We start from the raw sequence: 24,117 nt of genomic DNA on the forward strand, positions 1-24,117 counted from the left end.
GGAGTCAATAATGTCTATTCACCTATAATGACTTTTGCTTGTTAAGATTTTATCGAAAGTCATTTAGTGAAAAACAAATAATTCGGATTTAAGCAAAATTTTACTAACTAATGCACCGAGGTGAGTTTTGCATCTTAAAGAACATAATTTTACGCTTCGGGTGACATACTCAACTCAAAACTGCCATTTTCAGGGTTGGTGACTTTTGCCTGAACGGTGACGATATATTCATCGAAAATAAAATTGACACAATGTTTGTAAGTAGCTACATAAAAAAAACATTACTTATAAAATATCTGCAAACTAAATAATGTCAAAATTAATTTAGGATATACCTTTTTGAAAAAACCCAACATTAGTGTTTCGAATTTTTTACGTTAGAAATTAAAATCATTTTTTGCCGTGTTTTTATTTGTCTAAGCCCAAGGTATAGTTTATTGGCTTTCAATTTCAATGTTTAAAACCATTCTGATAATTTTTATGTTTGGGTGGTGCCAGGGCCCCTTGCCCCCCCTGGGTGCGCCACTGACTGCCACTTATTGTTAGAATATCAAAGTAATGTTTGGTGAGTGCATGCACAGGTGTATGCTGCGTACTTTAAATCAATTCACGAAAAAACAACGCTCGTTTTCCGGATATGGGCTCAATTACGGTTTGAATTATATAGATGACAAGACGATAACTTCAAAAATACCCAAGTTGAAAACTCCCAATGTTTCAATATAACTCATCCTCTCCGAGTAAAACTTAATAATTGTTCGATAAAATAAACTTTAATAGCTACAAGTAATTATAACCTACTACTGACGATTCAACAATAGAGCAAATCTTAATTTCCATAACTTACACATTCTAGACTAAAGAAAAAATTAGGTACCCGTTTCGTTTATTCAGGATTATGATGAAAATTATAAAATAAAACCACCTTAATTTTATGTAATTTATTAGTAAATACTTTTAATATATTTATTTGTACAGGGCCGTAGGCCTTACATAACAGGGATTTTATTCAAGGGAAAAGTGTGAAGGGATTATAAGGATATTAAAAGATTTTATCTGTCAAGATCATTTTTTTAGGTGTCCCCCCAGGAGACAAATCAATATTGAGTTTGAAAAAAATATTATCCGTATTGGTCAAGAAGTATCAATAGTTTTTGACATCTCTACATATGCATAAACACATAACATTATAATATTATTATATCGGCTTATCTCCAATTATAGTAAAATCTGTGTTTTCCAAATTCTTTTTGAGGTAGAGACCTTTTTCGTTGGCTAAATGTAAAACAGCAAGCAGGGATAAGGAGACGCTGAGGGACTCTTTCATTGTGGTGGACAGTTTAGACGGAAGCTTCTTCATGAGAGCCATGAAGTTGGTTTCCTTCACGGTGTACACGTCTTCAACGCTGTTGGGGTCATTTTCTTTGCCGGCTTCTCCCTCACTGGTGAGGATTCTCCAAGTCACTTGTTTGAGTTGTTTCATGTCCACCTTCTTTGCTCTCATTGCATACGGGATGAAGATTTTGGCCACCTGTAATTTAATATAATATGAAATTCATCAATTATTTATCTTCCATCCCTTCTCGTGGATTGCAATCCCGGGCAGAATTTTCAATCGAGTCAAGACTTTGTTTTGATTTTCTTAGTGGACATTCAATTGTTAACGAAACATTTGCAGGGGTTTGTAACAACAGAAGTCATAATATAACTCCCCTATATTATACAGATTTTCAAATACATGAACAAAAGTAGGTTCTTGAAAATAAAATAAAGACTGTCCTCCGATTTAAAAATAATGATCGTCCATTAGTCCGCTGTACCTATACAAAGTTTTATAACTGTTGCATAATATGTATTATGTTTTTTTTCATAGGCTCTACAATTCTGTGCGGATCTTTGCCGTCTGTAGAGGTTTCGTAAGATTTTTTTACGAGAAACGGATGTTTGCCATTTGCTCAATCGATTAGGTCCACGCTATGGGTTCAAACACAAATTGAAAAACAAAATGTGAATTTTGCCAAGCCCGGGATTCAAACCCGAGACTCCTGACTTACCATGTGGATACATTAACACTCAGCCATCGCGGGTGTACCATAATACTATGTACCTCTTATTTACTTTTCACGAAATTTATATAAAAACCCAATCCTGGAATTCCAACATTTTCAATCCTGAGATTTCGGGATCAGGAAATCGAGTAAGATTCCAGAAAAAACCCTTGTCTTACTTAAACACTTGGAAGATGGTGATTCCTTTGATGTACTGAGAACTGAACATTTTCAAGGCCACAAACACTGACCTAAGAGAACATTTTAACACCACCATCAAATTTGAAGAAAAGCAGCGAGGTCAAACATATTTGCCATAAAAGGTTGGTTACAAAATATTTTAAATCTCTCAGCTTATAAATCAAAAAGAGACATTAAAACTGTTCACCCAAGAGTATGATTAACTTAATCATGATACAATATTTATGATTTTTCTACTACATATGTAACATATTATTATAATAAATGTACCGAAACAAAAAAATGGTAATTTTACTAATCGAGTAGATTTGAGGTTTTGGCTGTATTGTAATAAAAAAAGTACCTTTGCTGGCGGTTCCACCATGTCAGTGTCTCCATCGATGGGTTTATTTTGTGCATGAACATCTCCACCGTTTTCCTCATTGCCTTCGTCTCCGGCCCACGGCCCATTGTCATCCTTTAAAAGAAAAATCATTTTAGATAAATTATTATACCATAAAATTGTCAATTGTTATCCAACAATACCACAAACTCTTAAATGCTTGTACGCATTGAACGGTTTTACAGCTAATATGGGTAACAAGAAAGTTTGAAAGGTTTTCACTGAGAAAAGACTTCTCTCTTGTTTTAATCAACGGGAACTGATCCAACACCTTTACACAATTGTGTTGAAGTGATCTGACTAAAATACCCTATAGCAGTGATGGCGAACCTATGGCACGCGAATGTGTTATGTTGAAGAGAAAAAAAATAGATACGTACTTATAATTTAAAAAATATTTTTTTTACAAATAAATATATTATTAATACAGAAATACTCAAGAACTCAATTATAATTTTTGAACCTCTTTTATAGAATTCTTATAACTATTTTTTCTCTTATGAAAAACTGCTTAGCATGTCAGACAGTCAAAAATAGTATTTGGGAAATTTTGGCACGCGTATGTAAAAAAGTTTGCCAACCCTGCCCTATAAGAAACAATATAAAACACCTATTTGGTTTCCTGAATGAAACCTCGATTTTACGCGCTCGTAATTCATGTTTTCCGGCTGTTTGCGTGCGCATGTAGTTTCTGCAGTCTCATTTTATTTTAGTATCCTGCTTTTATGTTTTTATTTCCCGCAATTTTCCCACATATTTACAATAAAATTTTTTATAACATAAATTTTGAGTTGTGTTAAGAAGTGCTGACGCATATTATGTGCATTCCTTTTTATAGACACGGCTGCAGTGTACAAGGACAAGTTTGTAACAACGCAATTGGTGGGCGATCTTTTATATTTTTACTACAGCCAGAGTGTGCACACAGTATTTTGTGTCATTCTTCCACTTTGAGCTCATTTAAAAACAATGACACAAGGTAACACACTTGGCCCGTTGTGATCATTCAAAAATCTTTGACTGAACATACGATCTAAAAATTGTCATTTCATGTTCTTTTTGATTACATTATTTTTACGTTTTGTTTGTCGAGTGGTTTTGTGTTTAACACAACCAAAGAAGATGCTATCAGGTACATCAAGGGTCTATAAAGTTTTTTGATTAGCATTGATAACATAACAAGACGAAACCTTCAAATCAATTTGTAATATTGAAAGAGTTTTATATAAATACGCCCAAAATATAGACCAACCCAATTTAAATGTTTTTTTTAATTAAAATAAATAATTTCATTTCTAGATTTACATTTTCCCGTAATTAATATTTTTTTTGTCAGCCGCTTCAAGTTTCACAGGGTTTTCAGGGGTTTCACTATACCTACTTCTTTTAATGGTGACCTACTAATAATATGATGATGTAATATGAAAGCAGCAGATGGTGAAATGCTTAGTTCCTGAAGATGGCAAAAGGCGAAATCTGGGCCAGCAAAAATGATTTAAACAGAATATGTAGTGTAAAACCTAAATCAATTAGAATTTAAATTCATTTTCCATCAAGTACCCTGGCTCGATAGTATTAATTATATAAAGAAATGAGCTAACATCATTGGGTTGGCTGTTGGGACAGTAGGAAGTGTCATTGTCATTGTTGTAATCGTAGTCATGGATGTCGCTGAGCTGATGAAGCTCCTTCTCCGCCTCGCTCTGCTGCTCCCGAACGGACTTCAAAAAGACACTCTGAGGCAGGTAAAACTTCTTAAAGTACAATAGGTTGAAGCCTCGGTCGATGGGCGTCTTGAAGTTCTTATCGCACCATGCGTGGCTCTGAGACAGAGTCTTAAGGCCGATCATGATCTTGGAGGGCGGCGTGGCATACTCCGGGCACTCTTTGCACTGCCTGTTGAACGCCATTCCTTCGCCCAGGTAGTCTAGCTGCTTCTTTTTGCGCGACATGGTCTTCCTCACCATCACTGTCGTGATCGTGTTACTTCTTTCAGTTATCTTTGACACTGAAAGTCAATTAAAAGTCAAATTATTAATTTTTCAAAATTATTTTATATGGGTAGCTTTTGTAACTTCAATATAGAATGTAAAAATATTGAAAGGAATCTTTTAATATCAAAATAAAACCATGAAAAATTGATCTTCCCACCTTTTTTTGAACCTATTATTTCGGTAACCACAAAAACAATGGGAAATATGTTACCTTCTAGGTGTGGTTGTAAGAAGGGATGATTCTAACGTATGGAGAAATATGAAATAATCTTAAAAAATGTAATTTTTAATATTCACATTTGTATTATAGTTTGTCACGTAAATGCAATGCAAATTCAATATTGGTATTATTTGTGGACATTCCTGGTGCTTTATATTTCTTGTGTTTATTGGCTTGCCACTCATTAAATCATAAACAAAAGCTGCTGTCAAAGTCTTAGTCTATGGCGACTGATATTTGCATCTCGATCTTATTAATCTGTCCGATGATTGTGATTCATTGACTAATTGAAATATGCGAATAAATCCTAATATCCGTATTCTAATAAAAACATAGCCAGGGACTAGTTTCCCAGTGAAATATGGTAAAATACCTACAGCCGTTAATAATAACTTCAAAAGTTTATTGTGCTTCGACAGATATCATTCATTTGCTGTGGTGTAGTTATATTTTTGTCGTTTCAGTTTGGTGCACGGCGCATATAACAATAAATATGCGTCAAATTATAAGTTTAAAAAAATTCTAAATATGTATGTACGTGACACAAGTGGCTGTAACAAAATAATATGTCTACACTAGAAAAAGAAGATGGATAAATTAGCCCTACTGATAATAATGTTGTGCGTCACTACCGTAAATTTAAAAAAATGAAAATAGTTGCCGGGCCGGGTATATCAAATGGAGGAATATAAATGATATTCTATGAATTGCATTGATGATACTGAAAACAACTGCACAAAGACTCCCACGACGAAAACGGTGCCATTTTATAACCAGATGTTGACTTACTTCTGTTGACATTATTCTTCAATTTCCAGTGAGATGGTCCCGCCCACGATTCGATAACTGCGCTGCTATAAGAATATTCTAAATAGCCATCGGATTGAGTTGAAGGCCTCATGTCCACAAGGTGAGCGACAGTTTTAGCTTTCTCTAAAAAAAATACATTTCAAATGAATGCTGCGTTTTATTTTGTATTCATTATTGATGGGACGACGGGAGAATGGACCTTCAGATAATAATAGAATTATTATAATTTTAAGTCATCATAAAATACATAACACAAAATTTGCATTTTATCAACAATTATGAGTCAATTGGAAACTCCAGTGGAAAGTTTTACAAATAATATATTTTACTATATTATAATAGTAAGTAAACATTCGATTGACTGCATAAGCATAAGGCATGTGTTGTCATAACAATAATTAAAAAAGTGCTATATCCAGTCACCTTTAGTACCAAAAATATATGACTTCGTTCTCAATTTCAACATTATTATTACCTACATATTAATATGATTATGAAATATTGATTCCTAGGATGTGAAAAGACAGGACGTCTCTCCTACAAAGCCTACAGATTGTTCAGGTGGGTCCCAAGAATACTTTGAATTCTTCATTTATGATTTTTACACTGCATGTGGGGGCCTTAACCCTTTTACTCCCACGGGGCCGATATTTCGGCCCACCATACCTATGCGAAAACTCCATCTGGGCCGATCCATCGGCCGAAAGTTTGGAACCAAATTTACGATTTATTCCAAATTTTTTCCCGTCATATTTCGTTCATGTAGACGAAGCATTATATTCACTGTGTGTTGGGTGGTGACTAACATTTATTTTAGTGTCGGCATTGTTTATAATTATGCCATACCCTAATAACTAAAGGCCGGATCTTTCGAGTCTTTAACCGTCAACCCATAAAAAAACACATTAAAATGGTGGACGAATCCAATATCCTAAGGAGACTTTTGCCCAAATGATTCTTAGTATGGATTTCTACAATTTGTCAGTTGTTTTTTCTGGCAGCTCAGGTGCGATGGTAATTATTGTAATTAAGATAATCGTCTTGCCAATATTATAACGCGACTTGCGGCCACCACAAACGAATTCAAATTCGCAAAATGCAATTAAAAAGGTCGCATTACAAAATTGATGGTTTGTTTTATTGCAGGTAAGTAATGGTAAACCATTTTTATAAAATGCGTGTAGAATATGTTTTTTCATAATTAAATATCGAATAGCTTTTGCGTACCTACCACTAATATAAATACAAATATTGGAAGATTTTGTCCGCTGACCCGTTTTATGTTCTAAATGTATCATATTGATACCTATTAGTATTATCAAGCAACATTACCGTACCTACATATCGATAAAAAAGTCACATACCTACTTGTTTATTTCTTTAGATATTTAAGTATTTTGAGGATGCTCTGCCCAAACTGGTCTATTTGATTATAAACTATTGACATTGAAGAATTTCATCAAATCGATCGTAAGAAATTTCATCTTCAAAATACCAGTGGCGTACATCTGTAGATGTGAGACATCCCTGAAAATATTCGTTTGAACCTACTATTATAATATTATGTATTGCGTAAGCCGTAATTGCATTCTTCTAAAGGTTTTGCAATATAATATTGTTTCAGATTTTCACTTAGTCACTGTATTACGTTAATATTTATTGTTGTTTAATTTAATAAAACGCATTTTTTTGTAGTACTTATTCCACTTTTAATCAATAAATTATGACCGGTTTCGTTCGCATCAGAGGGACATTTTCAACTGAACAAGGGAAGATTCAGTTGAAAATGTCCCTCTGAGGCGGACGCAACCGGTCCTAATTTATTGATTAAAAGTGGAATAAGTTCTACAAAAAAAAATGGAGCCATTGTCGAAAACTACCCAATCAAGACTCGTAACTGGACAAAATCTGACATTCGAATGAAATTTTCAAAATGGCGTCCTATGGTAGTTCGTAGTTCCATTTTTGGCCATTCTACAGGTAAGTTTGTAGGTGTGTAACGTTAAAAAAAAGTCCCGCCGTCCCATTTAATACTTCAGATTTTCACTTAGTGATTGTATTACGTTAATATTTATTGTTGTTTAATTTAAAAAACGCATTTTTTTGTAGTACTTATTCCACTTTTAATCAATAAATTAGGACCGGTTTCGTTCGCATCAGAAGGACATTTTCAACCGAACAAGGGAAGATTCAGTTGAAAATGTCCCTCTGAGGCGGACGAAACCGGTCCTAATTTATTGATTAAAAGTGGAATAAGTACTACAAAAAAAATGGAGCCATTGTCGAAAACTACCCAATCAAGACTAGTAACTGGACAAAATTTGACATTCGAATGAAATTTTCAAAATGGCGTCCTATGGTAATTCGTAGTTCCATTTTTGGCCATTCTACAGGTAAGTTTGTAGGTGTGTAACGTTAAAAAAAGTCCCGCCGTCCCATTTAATACATTGTACGCTAAAGGCGCGCCGATTAGGTGGCCATTCGACATAATTAGCATTATATTTAAATGTTGTTATTAAAAAGTAATTATCTGATATATGATTATATTATGTATTTGATTTAAATACTTACATATTATAAAGTGTAAAGAACTATTCATCACATAAAACGACTGGTACCTAGATACATATTTCATTAAAACACTTTATAATATGTACTTTCGTACTTTTTCCACATTTATTCCATAATGTTGATATTCAACCGATTTTATCCTAATGGACATTTTCAATTGAATAACAGTACAAAATATAGGTAGGTACATATTATTGCATAAAAAGTCAATTAAGTATAGAGGACGTGGGAGTCGATTGTTTACTTGAACTAACTTGTTGGTAATATTTGTCCTTATTTATTAAATGACTGATTTATATACATTAAGAAATAGCGTAACTTCAAAACTGTGAAAAATTTGCTGTGTTTAAAATTCACCTGCCGTAGGTGTATGTATCAAAAAAGGTTCCCGACCAATGACAAAAACTTGAAGACGATTTTATTGCTTTTGTCGCATGATACGTACAAGAAGTCCACAACTTAAAAATGAATTATTTTCCATACGATAGTATGTATCATCATCAGCTGTAGTATATACCAATATTGTATATAAATTTATGTTTACATTTTAGATATAATAGTGCAACCATCTATAGTGCTTTTAAAACAATATGAACGGCAGGTTTACATAGGTCGTAAGTGCATTTGCTAGTCACGCAGCCTTCGCTATCGAGGCTTGATAATTATATATTATATACTTACACAATATTATATATGTGACATATTATAATATTTAGGAATATTATATTTCATCCATTGTTGTTATTTTTAAGTTAATAAGTCAAAAGAATAATATCAACTAAGATTTAATAACAATAAACAAAAATGCAAAATGTACAAAGTGTTTAAAAGTACCTTATATACCTTCTAGAGGAAAGTGGTATAATGGTCCCTATATCTAACGGGTACGAGTGGCAAAAATATTAATCAATAAATTCTAATTGATTTATGTTTTGTACTAGGTATTCTATTAGTCATTATTTACGACCGGGTTATGCCTTCTGGCTTCTTCGTGCACTATGCGCACTCACCGATCGTAAATGCACATTGACATAATAAAAGATTGTTAAAACCTTCTTACCTATTAGTAAAGGATCAAGTAAAAAACAAATTTTGATTATCTGAAGTGTTTGTGAAAACCCGTAATGAATATATTACATACTATTAATACATTCAATAGGTAAGCCCGTTAAAACGTCATTTCCCGTAAACAATGGAACCAGCTAATGTGAAATATCACGAAATATACCTACTCACTAAATAAAAACAAATAAACAATTTTAAGCTATAATCCATAATCGTAAAAACTGAAGTGAACTCGGATTTTAAGAAAATACGTAGATCAGTTAACAAACGCGCAGGTTAAGTTTTTTTTGTTTTTTCTACCATATTACTTATAACATCAAATTATAGTTTCATGTGTGAACTCCCAGATTGGATAAAGCAATGAACTATTAGAACCAAGGTCAACTTGTTAAGGCAAATGGCAGGCACTGCAACTGTGTTATACCTATTTATATCTAATATTTTCTTGATAAAATAATTTATTATCAATGGTATTAGGTAATATATATACACACTGTATCAATGTCGACTAATTATGATTGTATCATTTTGATAACTTCCGAAATAAATAATTATATCGGGTTTATATATTTCATTGAAATAATACTATGATATATAATTTATAGTATTAGGGAGTAGCAATTAACAGAAAACGCATGTACTTACATATTTTGCATGATGAATATAAAGTGTTTGAAAATGGCCTATAAAAATGTCAAAAAAAACATTACAACATCAGTACCTATATATTAAAATTGAATATCTCAATATGTCCAACCACTTGCTTGAAACGATTTGAAGTATCTTTCGTACGAAACTTTTTCTAAAGGGTTTCATTAACCACGTAGGTCCGATATTCCCCATTTTACCTATCCATAAATCCATATAATATAATAATATGTTTTCATATTATATATTTTCGTAGTATCAACATAATATACGAAATCATTCAGATTTGGTACGATTATAATAATACACTAGCTGTCAGGTCCTTCTCATTATGGGAGCAAGTGTGATTTGTTATTTGATAGTGAAAATAAAAGTAGTTTAGTAGAAATTTTAAACTTTGATTTCAATAATAGGTATATAAAAAGTGGAATATTATTAAATATTATAGATATTACTATTAACAACTAATTCTTCCACTCTATACGTAAGCGCTTCATTAATTTCTCCAAATAGTATAGTATATCTACTAATAGCAGCGTTTCTATATAATTAAGTATCGATAAAGTCTCTTGCACATATTATAAATATCATTTATTTCATATTTCATTGTACCTACTACATCGTACAACTTATTTTTCTGAAAAACATAGGTTCCATAAATTATTAACACATTTTTTAATTAAAAAATGTTGTAATATTCGAGTCCGTCCCAAAAAAAAAAGGACTCCAGATGTCCGGTGTCTACTAATAACTCACAAGTCATAATTGCTCTGCTGTCGAACTTGAGACCAAAGAGGGTCATAAAAATAATAAAACATTATTTTTATGACACATTTTAAATTCTGATATTTCTTTTAGTTGTTTTATGATTCATATATCACATTACAAAATGAAATTTGTAATTTTTGAACTAACAATGGATGCCACTGTATTTTTGGTAAGATGGTGAAAAAATACATGAATATAAATAATATTATAAATGATTTAGTGCTTTGAGACTTATTTTTTGAAATTACTTCATTCCATATCAGTTAGTCGTCGATACTGTATCGAATTCTCTTGCGATTTCGTGAATTGAATAATATTCTTGAATACCTTGACACTATACGATTTTTTTTGATTACTTTATAAAAATTCTATTTCATAGAGAAATAATAATATGTTTATTTTTTTTTCTGTTACTACATAAGGATAGATTATATTATAAAATTTGATATATCAATTATAAATAAAAAAATGTTGTCACACTTGTTTTGTTGTTCAAACATAGTTTTATCCGTTCATTTCTAAATAAATATTGATACATTATTTTTTTCTTTTGTTTTATTGATGTAAACTATCAATATTATTACTTATTATTGCTTTATACACCATTGAGAACACACAAAAAAAGTTTCAAATTTTTAAAACATGTGTAGAATTAGTTATTTAAAAAAAACTAAATCGACGATTTGTTGTCAAAAAACGCTTGGGAGTTTTCGCATATGCTAGGCTAAATCAGCTGGGAGTAAAAGAGTTAATAAATGAGGTGCCTGGAAACAAAAACGGCAGTTTTTAAAAATTGATAAACACAAAAATGGAATTGTTCACCAGCTGCCACCAGAAAATTGCCATTTTTGTTTCTATCGACTTTTAAAAAATTCCGCTTTTGTTTCTAGACACCTCAAATGATGTGTGAAATTATTGCAATTCTGAATTTAATTACAAATAAATGAGTGCACTAATGTGAGACCTGAGACTATGATACTGACCTCTTCTTATTCCATGTTGTACGACACCAGCTTCCTCTTCGTCACTTTCTAATGCATCATGAATGTCATCTGCAGAAGTACATAATTATTAATATACACATTATTACATTAACATAATTACACCAAGAAACAAGTAGTGAAAAAACGCAAACTGGTAAGAATTCAGAGGTTTATCAAACATGATGGTTAAACAGAATTTATGCCTTGCCGTAAACATATTATGGAAGTGAAGCGTCAATTACATTGAGCTTTTTTACGAGCTGTTTATTGGCGAATTTATAATCTGCCTGTAAAGACGCCCAGTGTAATCATCGAATAAGCTAATAAGCAGGTTGTAAACACTCTACCGAGAAAAGTTGAAAGCCGGTCAACTTTATACCCTACACGCCGGCGTGTGGGCCTACTGCGTCTGCCCAGTAGAGCGCAGTACCAACCTCCCGGTAAAAAACCGAACTACGTTCCGTCAAAATAGTGACTTTTCAGCGAATGGAAAGTTTTGTGTGTAATCATCAAATCGCAGTAGCTGAACCGCCCGCTTTTAAATTCGCCAATAAACAGCTCGTAAAAAAGCTCAATGTAATTGACGCTTTAAGCAAACAAAAAGACAACTGTTTTGCTGATTAGGTGAGTTACAAGCATCGTTGCCAATTTAGCGTTTTTCTTCAGCTTTTAAATGTGCCGAAAATACGCCATATAGGTATTTAGTTTATTTATTTTCATGCACATCAAATCTCTGACTATCAGATACCTACTTAATGAAGGTAGGTCTGTACCTATTTTAGTATGTAGCGTAAAAAATAAAACAACAACTTAACACTTGAAACAATAGGAGCATTCATGGCCTTATAGTGAAATGGTATCATATAATTTAATGTGTGCTTAGGTAATTACTATGTGACATCAGTTAGACGATTGTCGGAATGACATGAAACGAAACATGAACACCGTTGACACAATTCGTGGGATTACTGCCAAAAAAAAGTCTCGAAATCATGTTATGGAGTAATTGCAGTTTGAAGTTTGACATGCCCTCTAAAATCAGGCATAATGCTTACTTCTTTGTGCTTTATGTGATTGTTTTCTATTTCGGATGACCTTGATTATTTTTCTAGCATACATATTTATATATAGACACATACACACTCCTAATTATACCTAAATTATCGACATACCAACTTTTGGCAGCAATCCTCGATATAGGCATTTGTTGTCAATTTTGAAATATATTTCTGTTAAAATGTGTGATCTTTACATGTAAGTATAGTGAGATGTCCGGGGTTCCAGCGGCTAGCTCAGGTGTCCATCGAATTCACAAAAAAAGATATTTTAAATTGAGGAGAAATTAAATGAAACCACGTCCGTCTCGTGCGTAACTTGGTATTATCTTATATTTTAAATTTTCTTTACAGGTTTATATATTCCGTTTTTACAATAAGTTTCGCAGGTCCGTACATATTGGAAAAGGGACGCTTACTGACTTTTTTTATTCTTTTCAAATTTCTCGTACCCACGCCGACCAGTAGAAAGGACTCTCGTGATTGGCCAAATGATCGCATGATCCTTTTGATTTAACGAATCATGAGGCCCACCTCGGCGCAGGCGCGCAGAGATTTTAACGTTGCGCAATGTGCGGCAAAATTTATTAGATTTAAATACTTATATTTAGTCTTAAAATTATCTCTTTCATCCATCATCATTTATACTTTAAAATCTATCTTAATTACACCTCTGCCCAGTAAGTGATTTTCACGCACCGGACGAAGGCCTTTACTCATAAATAAATTTTAACGTAGTTGAGCAGGGAACCAGATCAGGTGTTTTATTCAATTGTTTATGGAGATCAGGGTTGCAGTTCGGCCCGTCTTTTATTTAATATTTACAGAAACCAACAAAAGCCTGTTGATAACAGGTATGTGTCAATAGACTTTTTTTCGATTTTTGCACTTTTTATCGATACCTACGCGAAAAGAAAAATATTGACTTCATTAGAATAAGTAAATTTACTTGCAATTTTATTTTCACAAAATTTAGCATTTTTCCTGCCAAATAGCTTGTTTTTGTACCCAACTTCATAAATTAATTATTATTTAGTTGAAAAAATCCTGTAACATCATTTTATAACTGCACACGGGTAAATAAACAACATAAACACAGTGAATATTATAAAAAAATGGCAGCCATCACTTGAATTAGGAAATACGAAATGCAACATGGCAATATTAATATCTGTACAGTTTACCAACTTAACCATGCTTCCTTCCTTCGGTAAATGCGTTTAAATATCATAATAAAAGAAGAAGGACCCATAGGGGCAGGGCAGTCTTTATTCAGCATTGGGTCGATCCCAGATAATCTTGGTAACAAAATTCACTAATTGGTCAATAAATTTTATAAATGAAGTTATAGCGCCAACTAGACATGTTTTGCAATGGCGGTGAACAACGAAATATTATGATAAATGAGTGAAATTATTAGAATAAAAAATATACCATAGTCATTGTATCCATTCTGAGGTAAAGGTTCTACATCAGCATTCAGATCAAAAGCCATCGCTTGCTGAGATAAATTCAGGTTCGTTTCCACCCACTGATTCGTTGCAGATGATCTTTAAGAAATAATACAATAAGATTATTTAAGTCGTCGAGTCACAAAACCCGCTCTGGCAATTTTTTCTACTAAGAAAAAATTATAAATCTAATTTTTCATAACTATTACTTATGTACATCAATATACGTATATAATTTTATTTTCTCATCATATCAACTGACATAAAACGATGTCGACGAGTACTTCAATTTGCAAGGAAATGTCATGCAGTTTAGAAAAAAGGAAAATATCCAACGCTGATTATGCAAAATTTCTTGAGCGGATTTTGCGACTCGTCGAGTTATTTATCCCTTTTGCCTCTGAATAAATGAAAGTTGATCGAAAAAACATTATCGTCCAGTCACTAGATCCTGCAAAAACTATCACCATTCCTCCTGCCAGTCATGTTATTTGTTAACCCGGGAGTTTAAATGCAGAATACAGTTTTACATAACAACAAATGAATTCCAGTGATTATTTCCATTCTCTATTGATTTATTTTGTAATAAATATAAGGAAATATGTATATGGGTTAAGGAATAAATGTAAAATAATAATAAACTATGTATGTTTAAAACAACCAGATATTTCTTTTAAGGTCGATCAAGAAACTACAGAATATTGAATTATGTGTCAAGTTGATATTCAGAATGCATCATTCAGAGCAATCATGAACGACCACTACATGATCAGCTTCACATGATTGAGTCACTTGAATTCATGAATACGGCCAGCTTGATAAATATACAATATTGTTCAAGTATCGAATGCATTATTCATCCGCATAACATATTATTATGACTAATACTACTACAGTACTAACTGACCTAAAAATCTCCATTATATTTTATTAAACGATGGGATGAAGGAATACTTACAATTTGTTTTCCTCGTCTTCGGGATCCCACCCGGTGATGTTGAACCCGTGGAACTGTCCGCACAATCGATCGTTTTCTTCCACTGTCGGAAACAGCTTGCGTTTTATTTCGAATGATTCTAGATTGTCAGGATTTAAGTTTTTTTCACCTGACCCTTCCGTGTGATTCAAAAACAGCACATCTGACCTGTGCAAGAAATACCCTAATTAATACAATAACTCTTTCATTATGTGATAAATATTCTGAATCTTATGTCTTATGCGTTCAATGGATAAAGTGAGATCAATATTTATAATCTATCACAATGTAATGATTCATTTTGAACAATAATTATTCACATTGATTTTGTGCAGAGATCATTAAAGAATATAGACAAATTTGAATAAAAAACATCTATTTCCTGCTATCGTTCAATCATGTGATGTTTTACCGATTGCCGTATTATAATATGTAATTAGAAATACCTTAGAACGAGTCCAAGATTTTGATTGTCAATCGGCAAAGTAGCATTGAATGCTCGATTCGATGATGTCATGTCACCCGATGTGGCCGCCAGTTGAGCAAAGAATGGATCAATGCATTCATTCACTTCCACCTGGAATTAATTCAGCACATTTTATTTTAAAACTAAAACTGATATTATGTATGTCCGCAATTCAATATTTTTCGCAAACAACATTTATGTGACATATCAGCATTTGTTTCTCTTTTGTTTTAACCTAGAGTCCGTATTCTTCATGCTGGCGTGCGGTTTTCCCCCCACTTCAGTATCTTAAAACTGCATTCCCTCTCGTTCCCTCCCATTGAAAACTTCCAACAGTCGAATGCGATGACTCAATGCTTAAAAATAGTTTATGCAGTCATCAAATGTTTAAAATAAATATAAAGAATAAGGCTTCAAAATTATATAAATAGATTATCTACAACGTTTAAGGAATGTCCAGGATCATGCTTTGAAAATGCAATAAAAGCTCCATTTTGACCTACGCTGAGCATGTCCCCCTTAACAAGTATTCAGCTGTAGGATACAACCATTTATATATAATAGAAATTTATTATTATTAAGTCATTACGTCTTGTTTTGTAAGAACAAGATGAATATGGCGGATTCTGGAACTGTATCATCTTATCGCTTCACAACTTGTATAATATAATAAAACAGTTTTTGGAAATGGACGATCAAATAACGGTTTTTGGACCATGACGGTCATGCATATAACGGATTTTGGAACTGGACACATTTTTGAACAATAAAAATGGTGGTAAATAGCGGTTTTAGAAATGATATAAATATATGGATTGATTCTTCTGAAGCAACACATTCGATTTTGTTCATATGATTTTTCAAAAAAATGTGAATAACGGTTTTTGGAACCGGGCGCCTCATATGCTTTTGACAAATTTTAGTTGATTAGATCAGTGCTTCCCAACCGCTGGTCTGCAAAAATTTTCTAAATAAATAAGTATCTTATCTTGTCTAAATATGACAATAAGATGCATGCGTTTATAAAGAAGCCGGATGGAGTAGTCGGGTGCAAGAGGAAGATTTTTCACTTTTGCAAGCATTTTTAATTGCTGCTGATGTCAACCGAAAAGTCATTTTAAATATAATAAGTGAACAATTCAAAGACTCTGAAAACAAGGATCCTCATAAAGGCAATCTATACATTAGGCATTTAATACTCTATGCCATTCTAGTGTCCAGACATAGAATACAAATATTGTCTCAATTTTGGATATCACTGGAAGAAGAATATTTATCTTTAAATAAATTAGACTTTGTTGTCATTCAATTTTTATCCACATTTTCGACTTTTTCGGCCTGATGCCACGCCACGTTTATCAACTATTTACACATTTTTTTAAAACTTAATATCGCTTTCTCATAATTCCAAAAGTTTTATTATCTACAATTTATTTACACATCCGTTTCTGATTATTTAAATTAACAATAGTTTTCATGCAATTTTTTTGTTTTTACAATCGCAGAATGCTACATGTCTGTTATGTCTATCACTATAATATAAAATTGAAAAACTAATAAAAAAAATATTAATACTTATACCTAAATATTAGTTTTTATTCCGCGAAATATTTCTCTTATTTTATCGGTCCGGAGGTGTAAAAAGGTTGGGAAACATTAGATTAGATCATTGTGAAATTACATATTTATTTTATGAAGATGTACTATATTCAGAGAAGACACTACATAATATTATTATGAAATAGCTACATAATAAAATTCACATAATACCTCCGCATTTAACTGACTCTCGACATTTGAAGAAAGGGAACTCTTTGCAGTTTTTTTGCGTTTCTCTTTCTTTTTGGGATTTCCATCAGCATCGGTGCCTGCCTCGCCGCCATTTTCTTCTTCTTCACCGTCTGGTTTTTTACCACGACGTCCCTTCAATCAGACAACAAAAATCTAGTTTTATTCCTACAATCATGCACAGAACTGTGGTGGATGTTTATTTAATAGAGAAGCCATTCAAAGATCGCATGCATTGAGTTGGTGTTGGCATGTTATATAAGATTTGTAGAACAATAAAAGGAATTGATGAGTTAATGGCAAAGACATTGAAGAAGACCTTATTGAGAAGTCACACCTATGTGCTATGAAAATGGTACACAAACTTGATGTACCGCTGTCATATCGCATAGTATAAAATGTTCTGTGCACATCATTATGTCTTTGGGTACTATTTACATATAGCTGTTAGTCCATTACAGCATTCATTTTATAAAGCAAAATGACAAGATGATTTTAATAAATTAGGTAGAGTAAACTGACCTGTGCAGCCTTTGTTAGGCCGCCAGCCATCTGCAACACATCATAATGAACAGCATCCACCCGAAAAGAATAAATTCTAGTAGAGGCATCCAGAGTTGTGGAAGCCATCTGCAAATTTTCCATGCGGGAGTCGTGCTTGCGCAACATAGATGACATAAAGTCGATAAGCTGAAGATTCCAGGCATTATCCTTGTTGATTTTCTGAAATTATAACATGCACAAGTAAGTAGTACACGCATACCGTTACATACTACTCATACTAAGATATCATAAATAGGTATACAGTCGAACACGGTTATTACGATCACGAATATAGCGAGATCTCGGATGTAATGAGGAAATATTCGTTGACATTTTAGTTTATGATTTTCTCCATACATTTATTTATTCACCTTTATAACGAGTTACTTATCGGGTATACTGAGCTAAAATATCATCAAAAATTTTCTTAAAACTGTTAATGTGTCGATCGTATAAAAACATTTCGACCCTAAGCAATAAAATCCGACCGGATAGGATGCCGCCGGGATCGGATGACATTTATGACACTAGTAAGTTATTAAGTCCCTGCCTAATTGGTATTTTCACCGACAATATTGAAAAAGTATCCTCTCATATGGTTGAAATTGCATGTAAAAAATCCAAGAATTGTGAAGTCACTAGGTACCTAACTACCAGCGTTCATTACAATAAACAACTTCTTTTGTAGTTGAATGCCATGCTTGTTTCGGGGCAAAATTCAAATTGTGTATTTTTGTGTTATGTAACCGCTCATTTAAAAATACCTATTCTCTGATGTAATCAGTGGCGGCCGGTGACAAGAATATGAGGGAGTGCAAAAAAACTCACCTATTTATGCAAGAAGTCCCCATCTTCCATCGATTTTGAAAACACGTCGATAACACGAACATTAAAGTCTGGTGTTGACGATATCAATTGTTTTTCTATACTTAACATCGCAAGAGCATTTAGCCTGTCTTGAGTCATTGTATTTCTCAAAAATGACTTAACCTTTTCTAAAGTTGAGAAACAACGCTCACTTCCTACTGAAATCATCGGGATTGTACAAATTATTTTTAATAGGGTAACACTTTTGCCAAATACTTCCAGTAAATTATTATTAGTGAAAAGTTGAAGTAGCAATAATGCTCCAACAGTAACGTAGAAATCTTCTCTACTGTATAAGACTATTAGTTCATTTTTAAGTTAAAATTTGTCACGTTATTAATAATTATTCATTATTTATAATTAAGTATTAAATTACCCGATTTAAAAAAATTCATTTACTAAAATATAAAGCCAGCCGGCTAGGTAGGCGGCTAGCTCTCTTCAGTACACATTTTAAATATACGTATGATTTTGAAATGATTAATGCGAAACATAGCTGATAATTTGGCATTACGGAACTCTAACTGTGACCGCCGATTTTTAAAAATTCATTGCGTGCAGCCGCATTGTAGATATGTTTTAGACGATGCATATTTACATATTCCCCAAAGTTTTAACGTTGTCCATCGAGTAATAAGATAGTTATAATAAAAGTTATAAAAAATAAATGTCACCTCCGCGCATTGCCAATCTGCCCCTATGTTAAACGTCGAACTGCAAAAAATGATATAAACTTTGCAACGAAGGAATTTCGGCACATTTAACATGATGAGTGACATGCTTATTGAACATATTTAAGCCGAAACGTCGATATTGAGTGGGAAAAATCAATATCTTCGGTATTTTCTTTAAAATCAGCCCATGTCAGATTCAAATCGCAGAACGTTCCCGCGACACGACAGTGCTGTGATCTGTCATATAAAATCGCAGCTTCGTTTAATGAATGCATTGTCACGATACCTACGATGACGTTATTGCATTGAATCGTCGATTTATGCTCTAAATTCCCATTGATGACATTCTGCCGCTACGGCAGCTATCCAAGGTAGGGTTGTATCGAAGTATTAGCACTTATTGTGATCCGAAAGCAGTCTTTATACTTACCCACCTATAGAATAGATGATGCGCCGATGTGAATAATAATTGCTTCATGAATTCGACTCGGAAAATTAATTCCCATTAAACTATAGGACAGTGGGTAGTTATCGACATACTACCTACACAGTTACCTACCTAATGATAAGGTTAATGATACCTACCTAATCTCAAAATGACCACGAAAGAAATGGGGCCTTTTTATCGTACTTACTTACCTATCAAAATAGGTACCACCTAATCTCAAATCGACCACGAAATAGGGCCCCATTATCGTTTCAAATAAGAAAAATTATAAATAGGTAGGTAGGTACCGTTCAATGAATGAATACCTGGCTGAGCTAATAATGTCGGCCAATGTAAACTGTCATCCGTCTCGATGTGAATCGCTCATTAAAATAACGATGAACAATAATAATTCCACTTGTAAAATTCTCATTCAACGACAGTACCTATGCTCCATTTCCTTCTTATTGAATAGATACCTACCTACCTATCTGTACAAAATAAACGTAATAATAAATATTATAAGTCCTATGTAACTAGGTACCTACTTCAATACGACAAACACTAGGATAATTAATTGTTAAAAGCTACCCACCCACCTACGTCTACAATTCTACACCTAAGTACCTATTTATTCTCAATAACAGCGTTTCTGTGAAATACCCACCTGATTAAAAAAATCAACAAGCTGAACTGAACTGTGTGTACATCAAATTTAAGATACCTACCTATTGAAACACTAATAGTAATAGGGTAATCTCAAAATGAAAATAAAAAAATTAATCCACCAACGTTAGCATAATACGAGTAATATCGGCGAAATCGGTGAAACCGGAAGCGGCTTACGTTGAACTAAACTTACTAAACTAACCGTTTGATAAATAAGTTGGGAATATATTTCTATTTTTGCACGGCATGCATCGACATGACATTAGTCATCAATAATTAGGCTTCCAACTATATCTCGACGCGTGGCCTAAGCGCTTGTGTTGGAATATTTATATCGGCCAGTGTATGGTTTTATTGTCCGAACGCCGAGTTAAGCTTTGTGTGCTATGGCATTAGGTACAAGCAACCTCCTGAAGAATTAACTTGGAAAACATCATTTCCAACGAAGATTCATGTAGTCTTATAGAACTTTGTTGGTTTTGATTCTACTCCTCATTTGCTGTTGTGAATTTTTAAATGTATGCGTGAAAAATAGTGTAAACTCAAGGTACACTTTGAATTTTGCTCCTTGCCATGTCTCACCGATGGAGGTATGTGTGTATTAGTCGCGTCTCATTGGTGTAGTTACGTGTGTATTGGTAGACGGTGGAGTTGCGCGTCGTAATCACTATTGCTCGAATGCGCGCGGAATTCAAAATGATTGATTTCGTATAAGTTTTCGATATCGTATTTTTCGGAATACATGGGGGTTGTATATTATATATTTTTATTTAATCGATGATGGGAGTGCAGTGCACACTTTGCTCCTTTACTAGAGCCGTCCCTGGATGTAATGAGTAACGCTTATAACGAGCAAATTCAGTTCAAAACCTAGTTCGACTGTATTATATTTTTCTATATGACTTTAAAAATGATACTATTATATTATACAAATTACCCGCGTTAATTTTCAGTTTTAGGAATTATTTTATTAAATGAATTTTATAAAATACTAAATTCTTTTGCAACCCTTGTTTTTGTATAACCCAACCCTTGTTAAATTAAAATTATAACATATTTTTTGAAATACTAGTTTCTAGACCAGAGGGGGGCAAACCGCGGCCCGCGGGCCCCATGTGGCCCGCCGGGTATTTTTTTGCGGCCCGCCATCATTAATTGTACTTCTGATTACGAATAACTTTTTTATAATTAAAAAAAATATATTGACATAGATTAAATTTTGTTTAGCAATAGTGTACCGACAGAGTTACAACTTGAGATTATTGATCTGCAGTGTGACACTGATTTAAGAGAATTGCATCGTCGTGAAGAAATCTCCAAATTTTACAATGCCCTTAATTCAGACAAATTCGACCAACTTAAAGATTATGCAAGAAAAATGTTCGTTATTTGTGGATCAACCTATACATGTGAACAAACATTTTCGATCATGAACCTCAATAAAAATTCTTTACGATCAAATATCTCCGATGCCCATTTACAAGCAGTTTTAAGAATATCAACTACAAAATTAACACCTGAATTTAAAAAAAATGTTAAAAAATGTACAACAGTCTCATTCATATCATAAATTTTTTTGTAATGTTTATTTTTCGTGATAATAAATAGTGTATATCTGAAAATGGTATTTTACTTGCGGCCCGCCGCTCATTTTGAATTCTTGAATTTGGCCCTCCATCCAAAAAGTTTGCCGCCCCTGTTCTAGACGCTTCTTCAATTTTAGAAGTATATGTAGCCACCTTTTATGTCACTATAAACGTGTCAGAATAAAAAGATTTTAGTGCCACACTTCCTTGTCCCGAAATGAAACTGCTCGGGAGTGATATAGCAACATTGGTGCTTAAATAAAATCTTTAGAAAATAAAAAAAGGATATTGACTTTCTCTGTCATCATTTATCTTTGTTATATGAAGTGTCCTCTGTTGGCAACATTGGTCACGTGCTGTCATGCTAAAATAGAAAGTGATTAACTACCTCCATCTCAACATTTCTATCACTATGGCCTTGTCGAGTTGGCGCAATTTGACTCGCGTGCATTCCAGCTACATGTGACCTCATTGAGCCGTTCATATGCACTCACGGCGTGACGTCTCTCAAGCAACAAGCGCCAGCACTTGCTAGATTCTTGACAACTCAACGTTTATAGCCTATCCAAAATGAATTATGACTGCCTAGCACTCGTGGCGAGAGTTTTTATGGACATTCCAAAATAAATTACCTCTTCTAGCTTGTAAACTGTCGAGAATACGTCTAGCAAGTTATGACGAAATATAAAAACTCAAAGGAACCGTGTGTCACAACTGAGTTGTCCGTTTTTTATGCCCATTCAAAAATGAATTACGTCACCTGGCTAAGTTAATTGCGCTATATGGGCGCAGCACATTTTTGGTACTCGAGCGTCTATCTCAGCATGACAGCATAGAGCGTGATGATAATGTGTTCGGGCTATTACTCGCATATGTATCGGCCGTTATAGATGCAATAGTTCAATGAAATCTGCAGGTTCTGTATTGAAACTTTATTACAAAGGCAGTTTGGTACACAAGTTGTATAGTATAAGCAAACTGACCCGTATATTGTCTCATATGCCAGATATATAACATACCTACAATATTTAATATTCATTAAAAATGTGTACCTATTAATTTTTTTCATTATTTCACGAAACCTATACTATCGCTCACAGAACCCCATTTGGGATATATTGGACGAAAGGAAATAAAACAATAAATTAAGAATAAGGTACCTACTTAGCTAGTTGATTTGATTTGTGGAGAATATAATAAAATGATTAAAACGCTTACATTTTCTGCAAAGAGTTTCAGGCAACCTTGAAAATGTTCTTTTTGGGGTGAATTAATGCTGATACCACTCGTAGTACTGCTTCTAGCAGTAAAACCATTCCGGGGCGTACTAAACTGTGAAGATGTAATTGACTTATCTTCTGCAACGAGTGCGGCCCTCTCTGCTTCATCGTCATTTTGGTCCTGCAAACAACAATCGACGTGAAATACAATCGTAGATACACAGTAAAATATGCTTTCATTAAAAATAATTGTGTTCATTTTTATGACATCAATAGCATCACTGTCAATAAAATAGTTTGCACAATCGTACCTGCGTAAATCATTCATCTATAATCCGATTAATATAATGTCTTTCCACCAAGAATTATTGACAGTTAACATTGATAAATAAATGTAGGTACTGTTAAAAAATCTTAATATAAAAACCTCATTCTTTCGACCGTTGTTGATTGAAGCTCTGCCATAAATACGACTTCGCCTCTTCGGGCTACTGTCCTCTGAATTTGTATTTTTCATAATTATGTCTCTGATAATTTATCAAAAAACATGAATGACGTAAAATTATGAAGCCACGGTATAAATCCAAACAATTCTCCAATATTCAATATTGACGCCGCTTTAGTCGTTTGTTGATTGATGTCAGTTTTGAATTAAACTTTTTAAAATTATAGTATGGCTAAAAAATATAATTTATAGGGCCACCA

General features: G+C 33.3%; 1 protein-coding gene across 1 annotated transcript; it reads right to left on the reverse strand.

Moving 5' to 3' along the window:
* barr (non-SMC condensin I complex subunit H) lies at positions 1-24,065 on the reverse strand. The gene is made up of 12 exons (XM_085959705.1): positions 23,840-24,065; positions 23,411-23,593; positions 17,949-18,149; positions 17,409-17,561; positions 15,619-15,749; positions 15,155-15,340; positions 14,180-14,295; positions 11,691-11,759; positions 5,635-5,778; positions 4,233-4,639; positions 2,593-2,706; positions 1-1,531 (listed from the first exon to the last, which is right to left on the reverse strand). Exons 1-12 carry the CDS (start codon positions 23,927-23,929, stop codon positions 1,199-1,201), a joined length of 2,127 nt encoding a protein of 708 aa, XP_085815831.1. The 5' UTR covers positions 23,930-24,065; the 3' UTR covers positions 1-1,198.
* Between the last annotated feature and the right edge of the window lie 52 nt (positions 24,066-24,117).

This window comes from Rhyacophila brunnea, unplaced genomic scaffold (assembly GCF_057557595.1).
Source record: "Rhyacophila brunnea isolate RB1 unplaced genomic scaffold, BYU_Rbru_1.0 scaffold_9, whole genome shotgun sequence".
NCBI lineage: Eukaryota > Metazoa > Arthropoda > Insecta > Trichoptera > Rhyacophilidae > Rhyacophila > Rhyacophila brunnea.